Source organism: Perognathus longimembris, chromosome 7 (assembly GCF_023159225.1).
Source record: "Perognathus longimembris pacificus isolate PPM17 chromosome 7, ASM2315922v1, whole genome shotgun sequence".
In the NCBI taxonomy this organism is placed as follows: domain Eukaryota; kingdom Metazoa; phylum Chordata; class Mammalia; order Rodentia; family Heteromyidae; genus Perognathus; species Perognathus longimembris.
In genome coordinates this window covers 79,158,997-79,177,563 of record NC_063167.1, presented here as the reverse complement: position 1 = coordinate 79,177,563, position 18,567 = coordinate 79,158,997, and the positions used below count along the sequence as shown (strand labels likewise).

Sequence of the window (18,567 nt, the reverse complement as noted above, 5' to 3'; positions counted from 1 at the left end):
AAATCAATTGATTAATTTTTTTAAAAATCAAATGGAGTTTATAATGACTACAGGAACTGAATTTACTATTTCCTGGTAATAGGACACTCAATTTCTCCAGAGAATATAATTACTTTTCATTTAAGAAAAAAAAAACAAAAATGCCTTTATTAGTTTTAAAGGTTTTTACATTCATTAGGTAAATTAGAAAAGTTTTAGAAATGAAAGGGAAACATGAAAGAGAAAATGTCGTATTGACCTAATTGAACATCTTCAAATGCCAGCAAAGATTTGCTGATGCTTTTTAACACCTGTGTAATAATGTTGCCCTTTAAATGTAACTGGTTAAATTTTCAAAGCTGAGTCCTGGGATTTTTTTGCATTTGATGTCCATTAATATCAACTGGAATCTGCAGCCAATTCCCTGTATAGCACTTTGAAATGTTACCCCTTAGTGCTAATGATAGTCTTCTAACAGTGCAGTTAGAAATAAATTATTTATCTGCTTAGTTCAAATTTCTTTTAGTCTCTTGAGTAAACTCAATAAGGTGGGGAGTGGGGAGAATTCCAATATTTCTTTATTACTTCAAAGTAGCATGTATATAAAGAACCCATTAGCTTAGTTTACATGAGGTAGCTACATAATACGGAGATAGCTGTACATTTGTCTGAAGGTCGAAGTTGTAGATTTCTATAAAAATGCTGCTTTCTTTTCACTTTTATTCTTCCTCGCGTTTCTTTGTAATGCCTCTAAAGATCTACATACGTACAGGCGTGTGTTACGTTCTCCAAGTTCTCCCATCCACTATATCAGCCATTTTCAGTGGTTAAGATAATAAAATCTAAAAGACAAATCATTGGTAAATATTTTTGATACAACCGCAGAATCAGAATCTGTCTCCACATCTATGAAATACTACTATCTTACAAGAAGCTTTTTGTATGTCTACATCAGAGGAGCTAGTAGACATTTTAACAAACATTTTTGCATGGAAATTTAGTTTAATCTAAATTGCTGTTTGTGGAAAGGACAAAAAGAAAGCCACGTCAAAAAAAAACCCAATAATTTTTAGGACATTTTTGTTCGCCACAAAATCAAGAGGAAGTTGTGGAAATTTACCATATACCTGTCATCTGCCTACAGGCACAGCTTTCTTAGTTTTCAACTTATGGGAGTAAAGTATGGGAGCAAGGTGTGGGAGCAAAGGAACGGCCTTTATAAGGATTACTGACATTTGAGTGAACACTAGTAATAACAAATTATATTCCTATTACAAAGTATTAATGTAGCACTTCTGCTAAGCAATTCTACTAAGCCCGATGATGCATAGCCATAATCTCAGCTTTGAGGGATGTGGAGGTGAAAGGATCATGAGTTTAAAGTTAGCATGACCCTGTCACAAAATCAAAACACCATCAAAAGGGCTTGGAGTATGCATGCTGGGAAATAGAACACTTGACAAGCATGTGCAAGGTCCTTGGTTCAACCTTCAGTACTGAAAAAAATAAGTAAATGATAGTATTAATTTACACTGGGATGTTTAACCTTTAAGCCTCCAAACTAGCAATAGTATGTTCACGTATAAAATAACTGCAAAGTTCTCTCTTCAACTATGTAGTTTTCATGAATATTAGATGATAATATACTCATACTATCTGGCTAGTTAAAATATATGGAGAATTATGTACCTGTATGTATAAAGACAGATTCTAATTGATGGAGCTTCACACATTCTCTTGGTTTCAAACTTTCTAATATATGAAAAATGACATTAGGCTCACTGTCTTTCTCCCAACTATGGGAAATAATTGTACAAGTTAATATGGAATCTGTAAGTTTATAGGCACTATGCCTGTTTGGGGAGTCTCTGTTTTTACACCAGCTATGTTACACTTTGCTCAAACATCACATAGTTGAATTTCTACTTATATTCTGTATATGATTGGTGGTTTTGTTTCCAGAACCAGCTGCTCTTTGTTCTTTTTTTAAAAAACAAATGCTTAAGTGTTCCATATGATCGTCATACATTACTATATAGCAAACTGTAGTTTTCCTGGCATTTTTTAAATTTTATTTTATTGTCAAAGTAATGTACTGAGGGGTTACAGTTGTATATGTAAGGTAGTGAGTACATTTCTTGTCAAATTTGTCACCCCTTCCCTCATTTTTCTCCCACTTCCCCTACCTAACCTTCCCCCACCAAGTTGTACAGTTCATTTCCAATTTATTGTCTTGTGAGTTTTGCTATTACAATTTGCATGTATTTTATGTAAGAGTTCTAAGGCTGCTGTACCCACGTGTATAGCACAACTTCAACAACAGTATCCAAGTCCTTGAAATAAGTACTCATCCAAAGACAAGCCAGTGTAAAGGGAAACAAAGATAAGTGTGAAGATTTTCCAATAAAAATATCACCATTACATAATGGTAAATATAGTCAGACACCAAAGGAATAAGCCTGTATCCCTAGCTATAGAAGCTGAGATCTAAGGCACATGGTTCAATGCCAACCTGGGAAGAAAAGTCCTTAAGACTCTTTATCTCCTATTAATCAGTAGAAACCAGGAAGTAGAGTTGTGGCTTAAGTGGTAGAGCTACAACTTTGAGCAAAAAAGCTAAGGAGAGCTCACAGCCCTGAGTGAGTTCAAGCTCCAGTACCAGCACAAAAGCAAAATCATAATGGTAAATGTAAGTCAACATGCTTCAGCGGCTAATGTCCTATGTATTGATTTTATTTTCTGTAGGGACAGCGATCAGACCTATAGCATTGAGAGCTGTGACCTCCATTGCCCGTGCTTTGCCGGGATTCCCTATTTTAGCCACTGGTGGAATTGACTCAGCTGAAAGTGGACTCCAGTTTCTCCACAGTGGAGCTTCGGTCCTCCAGGTAATATTTGTGTCTGTTATTTTATAAAGCTTATTTTACATACATGCCATGAAAAAAAATCTATATTTTAGGGCCTCTAAGAGAAAGAAGCAATGAGGGATCCGAATGGCAGCCCCTTAAGCTCCTCTTCTGAGTCTAAAAGAGTGAAAGGTTTTTTTTCTGCCCCACTACAGATATGCTCTTACCTATACAGCCATTCACTCATCTGTGCCTAAAATAAAGGTGACAAAGTACCAATGCAAACAGTATTACTGAATAAAAACAAATGCATATGAAAATCTGGTCAAGGAAATCTGCATTGATAAGGATAACGAAATTGAAGATGAGGCCAATACATGACCTAAGGAATTCATAAGGAACTGGAGTTATTTGAGAGTTGAACGTGGGCTTTCTGGCAGACACATGAGAAACCATTTGGCTTCATATGTTTCAACATACAAATTTAAACTGATCAGTAGGTTGTTGTACAAAGCTAAAGAGAATTCTGCTGTTATTTTCATAAAGGGCAATGTTTTGAGATATACTCTTAATATCATCTGTATAAGTCATAAAAGTTAAGTTATATTTAATTTTATATATTATATTTTATTTTCATTGGCAGGGACTTACTATTTAGGCCAAATTATCCTCAAACATATGATGGTTCTTCCTCAATCTCTCAAGTTCTGGGATTACAGGCATACATGTCCATACAGGGACATGTGTTTATAGTGTTTCTCAATTGTAGCCTAATGGGACATTTTAGAATAGATATTTCTCTGAGGCATCAGGTATGCAAACCTTGAGGTCTACTTGACCTAAGGATCAAAGATTTCATAGAATACGAGGGTATTATTCTATTAATATGACTTCCCACTCCTTATTTATGGTATTTAGTATTGATGGTAACTAGAAATCAGAGTTTAGTATTTATGCTGTCTGGAAAAATTTGGTGCAGATGTTGTGTGTTTCTGGTTTGATGGTCATAACTAATATTGTCTCGTGAACTATCTATATTATATCATGGCACTCACAAGTATCAAAATAATCATGGAGGCATATTTTTCCCAGATGTGGAATAGATTTATTTTTCTCTGCACCCAATCTACATACAACAAATGGCCTTATATATAAAGATAATATAAAATAGACTGAAATGTGACTAGAAGAAAGACTGAATAGGGCCTTCAAGACCTACGGAACAGCATAGCATGAATGACTATTTTTTGAGTGACATGCTTCCTCATGAAAGTGTGTGGTGAAATAACTATGCCAATTTTGGTTTCTACATGGTTACCTCTTAATACAGACTCATAGACTTCCTGAAACCAAGACAATGGAGTGTATGGTACTAATCCTACAGTGCATGCTAAATATTAATTTTATAAATTTGTTAAAAATGTGCCTGAGAGATTTTTAAATCAAAATTATAAAGATAGTTTAAGAGTGTCTATATGGCAAAAGGAGTCATTATTCTTTTAACTCTGTTTTGGAGTATCCCAGAGACTTTTACAAAGCTTTATAGTATATTGTCTCCAATGTAGTTTTGTTAAAAATGTCAAATTCCAAACACAGGATTTTACTGGTAGAAAATCACAGATTATTTATAGATTCTATCATTAGCTTGAATCAGACTAGAAAACATTGAGTCATCTAGCAAATATTGTTAAGCAATTTTAACTGAAGTGTGAAAAAAATCTGCATGAAGACATATTTGGGGTACTCATTCCATTCCATGAATTGCAGAACACTTGAATTTACAAATCTGGCCTTGCATTTCAATAGGGTAGAGATGTCTAATATTTCCATCATGCTTCCATTGTAACTGAATTTCATCCTGCTCCTGGGTTAACATTTTCTATACTTTGGGGCTACTGAATATTATTAGAGAAATTCTAATAGCTCTGCCAAGTGGATTTCTTCCAAATTCACAGTGTTTAATGTCAGCTGGGCTTTGGGTACCAGTCAGAATCTCTTTTTTATTTGCTTTAATTTCTTACCAAATTCTGTCTAGTAGTTAGTTTGATCTTTTCCATTCATCTCAAATATTCACCTTTCCATTGTTGCTCTCCTGTTTTCTCCAGTTTCATCTGTTTGGAGTTCTTATCATCCAACTCAATCCCTTCTCTGGCTGTATGTTTATCAAACCTCCTGCTCTGATTGTTTCTAGAAGTGATCAAATGTATTCTTTACAAGAAAGGAGACAAATGCAATGTATGTAAATGTCTAGATTATGATGCTAATACAATGGAAAGAAATAATGGATACAGAAATAGTACTACAAATTCATTTTTCTATTCTTCTATTCCACCTACATTATCACATACATATACTTTTGGTAAGCTCACAATGAGGATAAAGATTTATATTCAAAGTATTCATCTCACTTTCCATTTTAAATGAATTCATGAATCTGAAAATTAAGCCTAATGACTTAAGAAAAGTACCCATGTTTGAAAACTGAAAAGTTATTATAGTTTCATCAATTGCACACATGTGGTAGAAGGTCTCCTTTATTAATCAGAATTTATCACATAGAATAGCCCATACATTCATTTTTTGTTAAAATTTTAATTTATTTATTGGAATATTACTACATGCTTAGCATACTAGAATGCTTTTAATAAAACAAACTGAACTCTACTACCTCATGAGGCTTACATTCTAGCAAGAGGAGAAAATATATATTTAATATAAAACACAAACACATTATCTAATAGGTACTAAAATGATAAATGAGGTAGTGAGGGTCACATTTTATTGAAAAGCTAATTAAAAAGTGAAAGTGGTAAATACAGGCACATTTATCTTGTTTATAGCATTATTTGCTTTCATTTCTTCCCTAATTTAACTGAAAAATCAAAATATACTATAAAACATCTTACAGTTGGCAAATTGAAAGGCTTCCTTATTTGAGATTGCATTTTAATAGATTTTTTTTTCTTTGAAGTCATTTTACTCTATCTAGGAATGCATCATTTTTCCGTGGGACTCTTTATTTTTATTAGCTTTTTCTGTAAATTAGACAAGGATGTCAACATTTCAATGGTAAGACTCAATCGCTTTAACCCAGACATATTTGGTGAATGGTTTTTCTATTGGTTTGAAAAATGCCATTGAAATTTTTATGAGAATGTCATTGAATCTGTACCTGTCTTTGAATAGTATGGAAAACTTAACAGTATTAGTTATTAAGCCATAAAAAAGGGTGTCTTCCTATTTGTTCCTGTATTCTTCACTTCCTTTCATCAAGTTTCATAGTTGACAGTGTGGATGTTTTTTACTTACTTAGTCAAATTTATTCTCATGTTTTATGATATAACTGAGCTTGCTTTCTTTGTATAATAGTTTGCTGTTAGAATATAGGAATGCTTCTAATTTTTATGTTGATTTGGTATCCTGAAACTTTACTGAATTTGTTTTATTGTGGAAACTTTAGAGATTTCTTTGTATAAGACTGTGCTATCTACAGAGATAATTTATTTTCTTATTTGGGATGCCTTTTTCTCATCTTAGTCCTTTGGCTAAACATTCTGATAGTATGCTGAAAAGAAGTACAAAGAGTAGCTCTCCTCATCTTACTCTAGATCTTAGAAGAAACACTTTAATTGTTTTACCATTGAGTATGATTATCTTTATTATGCTAATTTATTTTACCTCTGTATCTACTCTACTGAGAAGTTTTATCATGAAATATTGTCAATTTGTGACTATTTCTTTGTACTTGTGCAGATGATTTTATTCTGTCCTTATTGATTTGTCGGTTGAACAATCCTCACATCCAAGAGATAAATCTCACTTGATCACGTGAATGGTCCTTTATGTGATATAAAATTCAGTTCACCATTCAATTACTATTAGAGATATTTTACACATATGTTCATTAAGGATATATCATTTCCTTTTCCTATAATATCTTTGTATAGCTTTATTATCAGGTAAATAATGGTTTCATTAAATAAGCATAAAATTCTCTTCAATTTTTGTTAAGAATCAGTGAAAAAGTACTATAAGTTTATTTAAAAATGTTTAGCAAATTCAGCAAGACATTAGGTCTTCAGTTACAGATTCTACAGAATTTTATTGTTATTTTTTACATAATTCCTTACTGTTATTCTATTCTACTAATGCTGCTCTTATATTTTCTTTCTTTTCTAAGTTTCTTGAGACATATTAACTTTTTCATAAAGAGAAAAGTCAATTCTAAAATAAAAAATATCACAAAAGATGAAATCGCCAGAGGGATTCTGAGGGAAAAAGGCAAGAGAACGGTTGAGGCCTCATAAGTCCTGATTTAAAATTATATCACAAAAGTCCTGTATTTAAAAGAATATATTGATGGCACAAAAACAGAAAATATAGACCAAAGAAACAAAACAGAGGGTTTAGAAATAAAATAAAGTTTGAAGTGTTAAAGATTTTTAACTATAGTCCAAAAAGACTTAATAGGTAGAAGAATAGTGAGATAATCAGCTAAAATTAAATTCAACTTCCAAATAATGCCTCAAACTATATAACTCCTAGAAGAAATATAGGGAAAAATCTCCTAAGCCAATATTGGTTTTGACACTGATATTCTAAAATAAAACAGCAAAAACATAGAAAATGAATGCAAACTAAAGAAATAAAAATGCATCCAAATATAAAGCTTTTCTGCATCAAAGGAAATGAATAGCAAATACAAAGACAGTGTATGGAATAAATAAAAATATTTATGAACCATTTATGAACTATCTTTTAAGGGAATGATATAAAAATATAACACACTCAAAATTCTTTATCATTTTTTAAAGGAAGGAAAGGAGAAAGGGGAGAATAAAATAAAGAAAGAAGAAAGGAAATTTAGAAAAAAAGAAAAGAGAGGTAGGGAGGGAAGAGGGAAGGAAGATAGGAAGAAAGAGGGAGGGAGGGAGGGAGCGAGCAAGGGAATGAGCTAGGGAGCAAGGGAGCCAGGGAGCTAGGGTATAGCTTTACTAAAAATAATCAAAGAATCTAAAAAGACATTTCTCCAAAGAAGGCATAAGTGTCAAATAGGTATACAAAAAATGTTCAACATCACAAATTATCAGGAAAATGCAAAACACAAAATAACATTCACTTCACACCAGTTATAATAGTGTTTTGGGGTTTTTTTGGGGGCAGTCCTGGAACTTGAACTCAGGACCTGAGAACTGCCCCCGGCTTCCTTTTGCTCAAGGCTTGCACTCTACCACTAGGCCACATTCCCAGCCTCTCCAATAGTTTTGTTTGTTTTTGTTGTTTTGTTTTTTTTTTGTTTTTTTGGCCAGTTCTGGGGCTTGGACTCAGGGCCTGAGCACTGTCCCTGGCTTCTTTTTGCTCAAGGCTAGCACTCTGCCACTTGAGCCACAGCGCCACTTCTGGCCGTTTTCTGTATATGTGGTGCTGGGGAATTGAACCCAGGGCCTCATGTATACGGGGCAAGCACTCTTGCCACTAGGCCATATCCCCAGCCCTCTCCAATAGTTTTAATCAGCAAGTGTTTTACCAGAATTCAGAGGAAGGGGAAACCTTGTAGGCTGTTAGTGGAATCTAAGTTTCCATTCTGCAAATGTTTCCGTTAGAGAAAACAACATAGATATTGACTGCCTTATTCTGGGGGGAAAAAGTGCAAAGGAAATGAAATGGGTATCTTGTACATAAATCTGTATGTCTAGGATTGTAGAAGCATTATTCACAACATCTAAGAAAAGGCAGCAACTTAAGTGACCATCAACAGGTGAAGGGCCAAAGTAATTGAATATTATTATAAATTATATAAAAATGCAGTATTACTCAGCCTTGATTAATTATCCTTCTGTTTGAATGAACATGGGGGACATTACACTAAGGTCTCTAAGCCACACAAAGAAAGGGATGTACGTGATAACTTTTTTAAATATGTGAAATCTAAAAATATAAAAGACAATTGTTCTTAAGGAAATGGAAGGACTAGGAAAAAAAATCATACTAAGTGAGCCAGACACAAAGAAACATGGACACTATAGTTTCCCTCATAGGGAATAATACATCTGTAGTATAGGCATAGCAGAAGATCACAATACCTCAATAGCTATGCCCGTGTGAACACATAAGATAATGCAAAGTGAAATGATCTCCATGTTGTGGAAATAAGTGGTATATCATTGTTGTAGTTAATTTCAACATGCCAGGTGAAACCATACCATTTTTTCTCCCTCTTATTCCCTTTCTGTGGTTTTACTCCTGCTATTACTATAACTGTCTTAGTACCCTGGATACTGGATATACATGTATAAGAACTAAGGGAGGAAAAGGGAATACTAAAACTGAGAGACAAAGGATAAAAAGGCAAACCGTTCCAAAAGCAATAGTCATAAAACTATTTGGTGTAAACAACTGTACAACCTATGGGGTGAGAGGGAAAGGGGAAGGAGGGAGGCGGGGGAAAAAATGAGGGAGGAAGTAACAAATTGGATAAGATATGTACTCACTGCCTTATATGTGAACCTGTAACCCCTCTGTACTTCACCTTGACAATAAAGGAAAAAATAGATTTTTTTTCAAAAGCCAAAGATAAAGTCCTCTATATATCAGAAATTTAAATAGTTGAACTATTGTAGTTTATATAACAACAGAATTTTCTATCACATCAACATACATGTGTATATGTGTACACATGTACAGTACTACATATGACTTTAATGGGCTAAAAGCTAACAAATAACCTGAAATTAAATATATACATATATATATATATATATAATGCAAAACACACTGAAATGGTCAAATACTGAGGAGAGAGGGAGCAATGGGCAAGGAATGTGTTTGGGGAGCTGAAGTTCAAAGGATACAGTGTTACATTTATGTATGCCAAATGAGTTTAGCGCTCTTAAGTATAAGATAAAAATTACAGTTCATAATGATGTGTACTGGAAGTTTTCTATGATGATAGATTATAGGTGTTGAATTACAATCACCAGCATCGTAACAAGTGTGAAATGGAGAATATGCTCATTGTTATACCTATACTAAATTATGTAGTATATTAAATTCATAACAAAATTGAGAGAACTGCTTTAATGAATGCTGAATAAAAGCAAAATCAAAGGATCAGCAAAAGTGAACTAAATACTACAGATCATTTCTCTGGGACAATTTTGGAAGGAAAATGACTATTATAAAGAAACCAAGTACAATAGACTGTGCTAGAAATAAGATTTGAAACTAATAGTGGATTTATGTTCCTGGATAGCTGTTCTTAAAATATTGTCAGTCAACCCAATTGACTTTTAATTTGTTTAAGTGAACTCCAGTGTCTTTAAATCCTTTCTTTTTCATCTTATTGACAGCTTTTTATTAATTAGAATATGTAAATTAGAGCTGTAAAGCAGATACTTGTAATCTATCAGTAAAATTCAGGTACTGAAATTTATAAATGCCTCCTTGTTAAATTACATTCAAAAACCCTTAGTAAACTCTTGAGATCCTAAAATCTTTTAAAGACTACACTACATGAATAAATTTGCTCATTATTATGAACTAGTTGTTCATGAAGAGAATAGTAAATAAAGTCAGTAATTATCCTTTTAAGTAATCTAAAGGAAAAGCTTTATTAAATGGATATTGTTTCCCTACTTAATTTTTTTTTTGTGCTAGTCCTGGGTCTTGAACTCAAGACCTGGGCACTCTCCCTAGGCCTTTTTGTTCAAGGCTATAGTGCTCTACCACTTGAGCCACATCTCTGCTTCTGCTTTTTTGGTGGTTGACTGGAGATGGTAATCTCACTATGTTCCTACCCAGGCTGGCTTTGACCCACGATCCTCAGAACTTAACCTCTTGAATAGCTATGATTACAGGTGTAAAGCACTAGCACCCAGCGTAATTATTTTCTTAGCTGCAATTTTGTTTATTAGTTCCAAACTTTATCTCTAATGAGTCTTATTTCTCCTTTTTCTGGTTTAAGCATTAGTCTACAATTTCTCCTGAAACACTATTTAAGCATTTGTGTTGGAGGCTAAATCCAGCCATCCATTAATTTTCAGTAATAGGTCTCATCAGAAAATGTTCATCCTCCTATATTGTATAGAGTTAGAGACAGTAAGTGCCATGTTACCTCTCTTACATGGTAGACTATGGATTTCTATAATTTAACTTAGTGATATAGCCCTTGGAGTTCTATGTCTTAAAACCTTGGACTGACTCACCATGTCAAAAATTATAAAAAGCCCTCAGGTCATGCATACACAATGTTGATCTGAACCTTCATTAAGATTGTGTAGATGAATTTTTGGTAATTTTGTCTTTTTTTTTTTTGGTATGGACTTTTTACTGAGGAAAATAGAAAGTCCTGCAGTACAACTGGAAGAGCTCATCGAGTCTCTGCTGTAAAGTGTCAAGGTCACATGGCAGTTGTTCACTGGGCTCCAAAAACCAAATCAGATTTTCACAGTAATCACAGCCACTTGTATGGAACTAGCTCAGAATAAATGGAATCTTTGCATATGACTAGAAATGTATTTTTTTTTAGTTAAAGGAAAGAGGCATTATTGGAGCAGCCAATGGCTCTGTTTCTACATGAGGGCAGCTGAGTTGCCAACATTATCTTAGTGATAATGCATATGAAGATCAGGGCTTTACCTTTATTGATGGATAGGAGACACAGCTTTTATATGCTATATTCTAAATGTTGCTGGGTAGGTAGAAAAGATTTATTCAGTGATTTTTTATTTTTACTTCCACTGCCTTCCACTTAAGAGCCACTTGAGAGAATATGATAAACAAAAAAGAGTTGGCTATGTTCGAAAGGATTTTTAAATGGCATCAAAACTGTTTCACATAAATGGTAAAGGGGAAATTTTTCTTTCCATTATGCAATTTCTTATTTCCTCACCCTAATGACTATTTAATTTACAATTTCAAGAGCAATTTGCAAGTGGTTAAAGAAAATAGAAACTATATTATTGCAATAATATATAAGAAAAATATGGTCTTGGTATCATTTCAATGAAATTCTAATTACTATGTTAATTATTACATTATTTGAAATTACTTTAATGGAATGTTGTTTGCAAAAGGTTGTAATTTAAAAAAGCATCTTGATTCCAATGCAGCAAACATAGTTAATAAGCAAAGACAAGAAATTAAATGGAAACCCACTATGCCTTCAAGTAACTACCTATTCTCCACTTGACCAAAAGGTTTACATCTGAATTTGAAGGAAATTAATGGAAATTTAATATTTTTGGAATATGATTTTACTATAGACAAAAATGTATCATTGCAAGATGAGTATTTTAGATATGAAAAGAACTACAAGCTAACTACAACATCTTCACTTGTAGCCTCATGCAGTTTTAAATAGTGCCTAAATTTAGGGACTGTGAACAAGATCATTTATATTCTCTTTCTCTTTTTCTTGTGTAATATGCAGAGATTCCTAGTTCCTACAACTTTCACTTTTTTGCCAGTCTTCATACACTTCACCACAGATTTAAAATAATGTTTCCATTTTATTTTTTTCCTTTTATGCCCTTACTGGGTCTTTAACTTAGGGCCTGGACACTGTCCTTTAGCTTTTTCACTCAGTGCTATCACTCTACCATTTAAGCCACAGCTCCTCTTCCATCTTTTTGCTGGTTAACTGTAAATAAGAGTCTGGGGACTTTACTGCCTGGGCTGACTTTGAATCCAATTCCTCATGTCTCAGCTTTCTGAGTAGCTAGAAGTATAGTCATGAGTGTATAGTGGCTAGCTATTTCCCTTTTTATTCTTTGGGATAAAAAAAAAATCCCTCTGATGGGTGCCAGTGTTGTAAGGTATCTCAGATACAAATCCAGTTAGAGAAGCTACATTTTGAAAGATCGAATTGGGAGTCTTTATCAGGTCAGCAACTGCTTGATGAACTCCTGTCTCGAAGACCAGCAGCCCAGAACAGAGCTTACACCAAACTTTTAAAGTCAAAAACCACATGTGGGGGTGGAGACAAAGCCCCAATATAAACAAAGGCACCAGGAGCAGGGCCTGTCTGGGTCTAAACAACATAGCCTATCTGCAATTCAAAGGATGGCTGCTCTTGCCTCTGGGCCTTGGCAGCTGGGTGGACAGCCCCCATCTCCTGGCTAGGCACCAAGATGGCTGTGAAAACAAGGTGACTGACTTAGACCTTGTCTTTCTCTTACTTAACCAGCAAAAAGGGAAAAAGCTCAAGGACAGCACCCCTCCCCCCACTCCCGACTTCAAGCCCCAGCAACAAGCACACACGCGCGTGCGCGCGCGCGCGCGCGCGCGCACACACACACACACAGCTCCCAGTTGTTATTTGTACATTACATCTTATTTTAGAAACACTGTGTTTTCTTTGCTGATCTTCCACTTGAAATGAGTCAAGTTGAAATTGAACATAATTGATGTTTAATAACCATATCATAACTTGCCCATCCCAGAAAGGATGAGGAAGATCATTCTAGGAGGAAATATATTTTGAGAACCACCAATAACTACTTTTATACTTTTACAATAAATTTCATTTCCTACAAACAAAGCTCAGCTGAGTGAAAAAAGTTGGTAGTTAAATTAGCAACAAAAGTCTTCAGTCTCTTTTTTTCTGTCAGCTCATAAGTAGACCTCAATAAAATGCTTCAAAAGAAGTCAGAAAATTATTCTTAGTAGGGCCAAATATTCCAAGGTGATTATTTTGAAAAGGCCACATTGATTTGGATGTATACAATTGAATGTTTATTTTTAAACCCACCTCAACATTTTATAGGTTCTGCTGCTAAGTTAAGGTTCAAAAAGCTAGATTGCATAGAGATTTACAAAGCTCTAGGCCATATCAAATATACTGTAAAGAATATTAATGACCTCCTGGGTATTACCTTCTATTTTTCAAAATGTCTTTTGCTTTCATTCGTTTAACACATACAAAGCTGTGAGTATATCAGAATGCATTTTAAACTGTGTCTTATAGGTTGTAGATCTGTGACATCATGTTGTTTGTAAGGACAATTATAATGTCCTTGAGTTTTTGCCACCAGTAGGATTAAGAAAACTATAGTTTATTATTTTACCCATTGTTTGTGTTTATCTCTCTTTTGTTTCAGAAAATGAAGGAGCAAATGGAGAGAGGCAAAGGACAGTTAGAGGCAGTATCCCTCAGGCAGCATAGGCCATGATCAAGATGCAAGGGTTGCTTTAAGTTCAGTGAGAAGCAACTGGAGACTGACAAATCTCCAAGGAGAAACAAGGTCTCTACATTTTCTTTGTTTCCTAAGAGTCAGGATCAAATGCCTTGCTGGTTCTTTTAGCTTTGTACTACAGAGCATATTGATCTCTGTTAATTCATCTTTTTATTTCTTCTAAGAGTTCAATTCTCCTCTTTTATAGGATTAGTGACAGCTCCCTTTGCCCTTCATTCACTATTTGCAATGATACGTTCATTTTTACTATTCCCAATGGCATTGGCCCCAAATCTGCCTTTATCAACAAAAATTCTTCAGTAATATGGGAAGTGCATGCTATGCTAGTGCTACAACCTCATCTTTCACTTACTATACAAAGGAACATGGTTAAATATTTATCTAATATCAAATGAACACAAATCTGTTTCAGATGTCATAGAATGCTATAGTATGATTAGTAAACTTTCTCCACCATTTAAGTCCTGAAAAGATTATGTCATTCTAAGTATTTCTTTTGCAACTAAGTCTTAAACACACCACAAGTACACATTTCACAACTGATTCCATCTGAAGAGTTTCTAATCACAACACTGTTTTATTTCACACTATTTTATTTTATGTAATTTATCCCTGGTATTGATATTTTCAATAACATTTTTGAAATGATGCTGGATTACTATCTTATTATTGAAATGAGGTTCATTGGTTATAGCTACCTTTCTTTGTAGGTGACATTTCTCTCTGCTTTATGAAAACTATCCTTATTTTAATGGGTCTAAAACAGATTTACATTATGTATTGAAATTGGTTTATTGTGGTTTGCTTGTTTATTATTACTTAATTCATTTTTGCTTATTGGAGAAGTGATTTTTCTTTGTAATACTAATAAACCAAATCATAAGTGTTTTTAATTTCCTGACCTATGAGCAGGTATGTGCATGTTTGTTTATAAGTTTCATGTTTATTTACCACCTTTACATTGTATCTGGAACAAACTACCCTTCAAACCTATGTTCTTGGGAAAAATATAATCGTCACTTCTTTTTTTAGTTTAATTTCATTGTCAAGGTGATGAACAGAAGGGTTACAGATACACATGTAAGGTAGTGAGTACATTTCTTGTCAAACGTGTTACCTCCTCCATTTTTCTCCCACCCTCCCACCTTCCCCACAACCATAATTTCTTGATATGAGGAAGTAGCATTTTTGCTGATGTTTCATCCTCCTCTTTCTTTTCATGTACTCTTGACTTTCTTCCTAGCTTGTTGCTTATGGAGTGATTTAAATTTCCTACTCATCTTCCAAAATCAGAAAATATGATTATTTATTGGTTTAACATTTGAGTTTTAACTGTGTCTGAAGGCAGAGGGGCAGAGTAGAAAAGAGAAAGGGGAAATAAGACACTGTTAAACAATAAATAGCCCACACAATGCGTAGCTCTTTAAACCAAAATATGTATTGAGGCTCAGAGATTTGTTTTATAAAGATGATTAGCATTTCTGATTAGTGAGGAAAGGTGTGGCTGAATAGTTCTGCCTTGTTCCTCTATACAAGATATGGGTTTTGGTTTAGCATTCCATTTTACAAATCCTTGTTCTGAACTTTCTTTTTTGTAATTTGTTGGTTGGTTGGTTGGTTGATTATGGTTGTTTTTTTTTATACAGGTATTGGGGTTTGAAGTCAGGGCCTTGTGTGCTCAATTAGCTCACACAGTGATTATACTTGAGCCGTAGATTCATTTGCAGCATTTTGCTGATTAATTAAAGAATGTCTCAAATTTGTGTGCATGGACTTGCTTCAAACTGTGATCTTCAGATCTCAGCCTCCTGAATAATTAGGATTTCATGGGAGAATCTCCAGTTCCTTCTTCATAAGGAATTCATCTAAGAAGCATGTGTTGGTTCTAGTAATACTGAAAAACTTCAGTTCATTTTTGTCTTGTATATTCTTCATAACACCTCATTGCCATGGCTATGTTTTCTGTGTGGTTCTTTTGCCATTAGTATAACCATGGAAGCTAATAATAGAAGTTGTGAAGTCCTACAATCATTTGCTTAACTCCTGACTTCACCATTTATTAGCTGCATTAACTTGGATTTATTTTTAAACATCTGTAAACCTTAGTTTATTCATTGAGAAAACAGAACTTATAATATTTTTCTTATTCGCTTAGAAGAGAGAAATGATATTTAATATGTTAAAGGGTATCTATCCCAGCTCCCTCATTTTCTAATTTCTGCCCAGACTGCAGAGCACTGCCAGCCTTCTCATTATCTAGTAATGATTGGCATGTCAAGGAACCTTCAGCACTCTGGTCCAGCTCTCAGTTTAATTGTATATTGAGTATCAACTCTGATCATGTCTGTCACTAATTAATTATATACTCCTAGGAGACATGGTACCAGACTTATGTAATTCTAGTCATACAATTGACATTTATTAAAGATTTTCTTGGAATAGATTATAATGATTTACTAAGGAATGAAGAATAAGCAAATAACTTGTGTACACATTTATTTTGGCAGTATAAATTGTGAATCTACAAATGATTAATATGAAAGATCTTACAGGCAATATCAAAGTTCTTACTGGCCTTGGAATATTTCTCCAAAGACTTTCATGGGAGTAAGAAAAATCAATAAATTTAAGGTTTATAATCAATAATAGAGGACCTTGTTATCAGAATATCTCTTTGCTTCAGTTGACTTCCAATTCATAACTACAGACTAAGCTTAGACAGGATGACTTTTTCCTGGACTAGGTGCATAAATAAGTTCACCATTGAGATGAAAACTTAGAGCAGCTGTATGGGGTAAAAGACTTATTACCAGTTAAAATCTTGACACAGACATGGAAAAAAAAAAATCTGGATAGTGTCAAATAGTCTGTGAGAATGTGTGTAGACAATTGGCCTGCAAGAATTTTTTGCATCTTCCTTATACATATCTTCAGAATAAATTTAGTGTATTTGTTTACATGGTACAAGTTTGTCCTAAAAAACGAAAAGAAAAGAAAATGCCATCAATACTATCTAGGTAAAATGTTTTTAGGGAAAGCATAGGAAACTTTATTGCAGACTACTGAACAAATTACAACTTTGGAGGCTAGAGTACCAAATGGATTTCTGTGTGAACTAAATGAAAAATCTTCCATAAGCTTGCTCTCTAGAAATATATGTCTTTGTGTCATCTGTGGGGGATATGTATCTTAGTTACAGCATGGTCAATTTCTCAAAGGCTTCGGAGACAGAATCTTGAATTCTTACACATTCTAATTGCAACTTAGAAGTCATCTCACTGTGGGAAATTAAAAATGGAAACAATTAGAGAAAATTCCAGTAGAAAGAACAATTTACTGTGGAACAAACAATAAAGGCACACATGCACACACATTCACACCCTCCCTCATAGCACACAAAGCTGAAGAAAGTAAAATTTCCTTCTCAGTAGTCTCTGCAATTCAACTGTGGATCAATAGTGTATAGTCAATGCATTATTAGGAGAGCATTAATTTGCAATTACCACAGGTGATCTGATCCTCTGTCCTGTCCATTGACACCAATGACCTTTTGTTGAAAGAGAGTCTGTAGTCATTATTTTAAGCAGAGCAACAGAAAGACAAAGGAAAGTATAGGTCACTTTTCAGCTATAAGTCATCTAAACCCATTTGATCTAAATATGAAGTAGGTCCTTTGTATTTTAGCTCTCAAGTCATACTATGATGAAGTACATGGACAGAATATGCACTGCATGTGATGTGTGGAAAACTGACTTAAGATGAAACTTCAAATGTCCTAAATGAATTACACAACAAAGTACTCTCTAATGAGAATGTATCCCATCTTTTCCAAACATGGCATCTGTTGGTTTTAAGGAGTTATAAATGCTTCATGATGATGAAAATAGTAATGGACACCAAATAGATACATGAGCACATGCTTTTGGACCGAGGCTAAAAGAAAGATGAATGACAACTAGATGTCTAGATTATTCCATATTTGAAAAAGAGACAGCAAGTCCCTAAATAGCGAGTAGTTCACAGGCCAGTTTCAATAACCCCACGTCCTTCTTAAAGATATCTTTGACCTCAAGTTTTAGGAGACCATGACTGAGTAAAGGACAAAAAGAAATGAAACCTACATTACATACACCTTTAACTTTATGAGCCTTAAAATTTTTTTATCCATTTTTTTGTAACTCATTATTTTGGGATATTTAGCTTTACTGTTGTGTCTGACTGGTGACATTTCTTAGATGTTAATATTTGGCTGACTCATCAGCCTGTTGAAATTTAAACCAGGCTGCCCTGCCTTGAAAAATAAATGTTCCTAATCTATTCTGTGGTTCTTCACCCCATGCAGAAAAGAGGACCAGGTTCACTCTTTACTTCCTTTGTTTAAGGTGAGAGATGTGAATGAGGAGAAACTAAATACTTCTTGGAAATAAAAATTAGAGCATGTAAATATGTCTCCATTATCCTCAAATCAATTGTCCTGTATTGGTAAGACAAAGGGGGGAGCGGCAAAATATAAATATATATAAATACATATATACATATATATGTAT

At 34.0% G+C, this 18,567-nt stretch overlaps 1 protein-coding gene across 3 annotated transcripts in view; it reads left to right on the top strand.

The window, feature by feature from the left end:
* The window catches only part of Dpyd (dihydropyrimidine dehydrogenase), a 706,501-nt gene that overhangs the window by 563,468 nt on the left and 124,466 nt on the right, over window positions 1–18,567 (top strand). For all 3 annotated transcript variants that reach the window (XM_048352019.1, XM_048352018.1, XM_048352017.1), the window contains one exon: window positions 2,725–2,867. In XM_048352019.1, coding sequence (XP_048207976.1) covers window positions 2,725–2,867 — 143 coding nt within the window. The remainder of the gene's footprint in view (window positions 1–2,724; window positions 2,868–18,567) is intronic.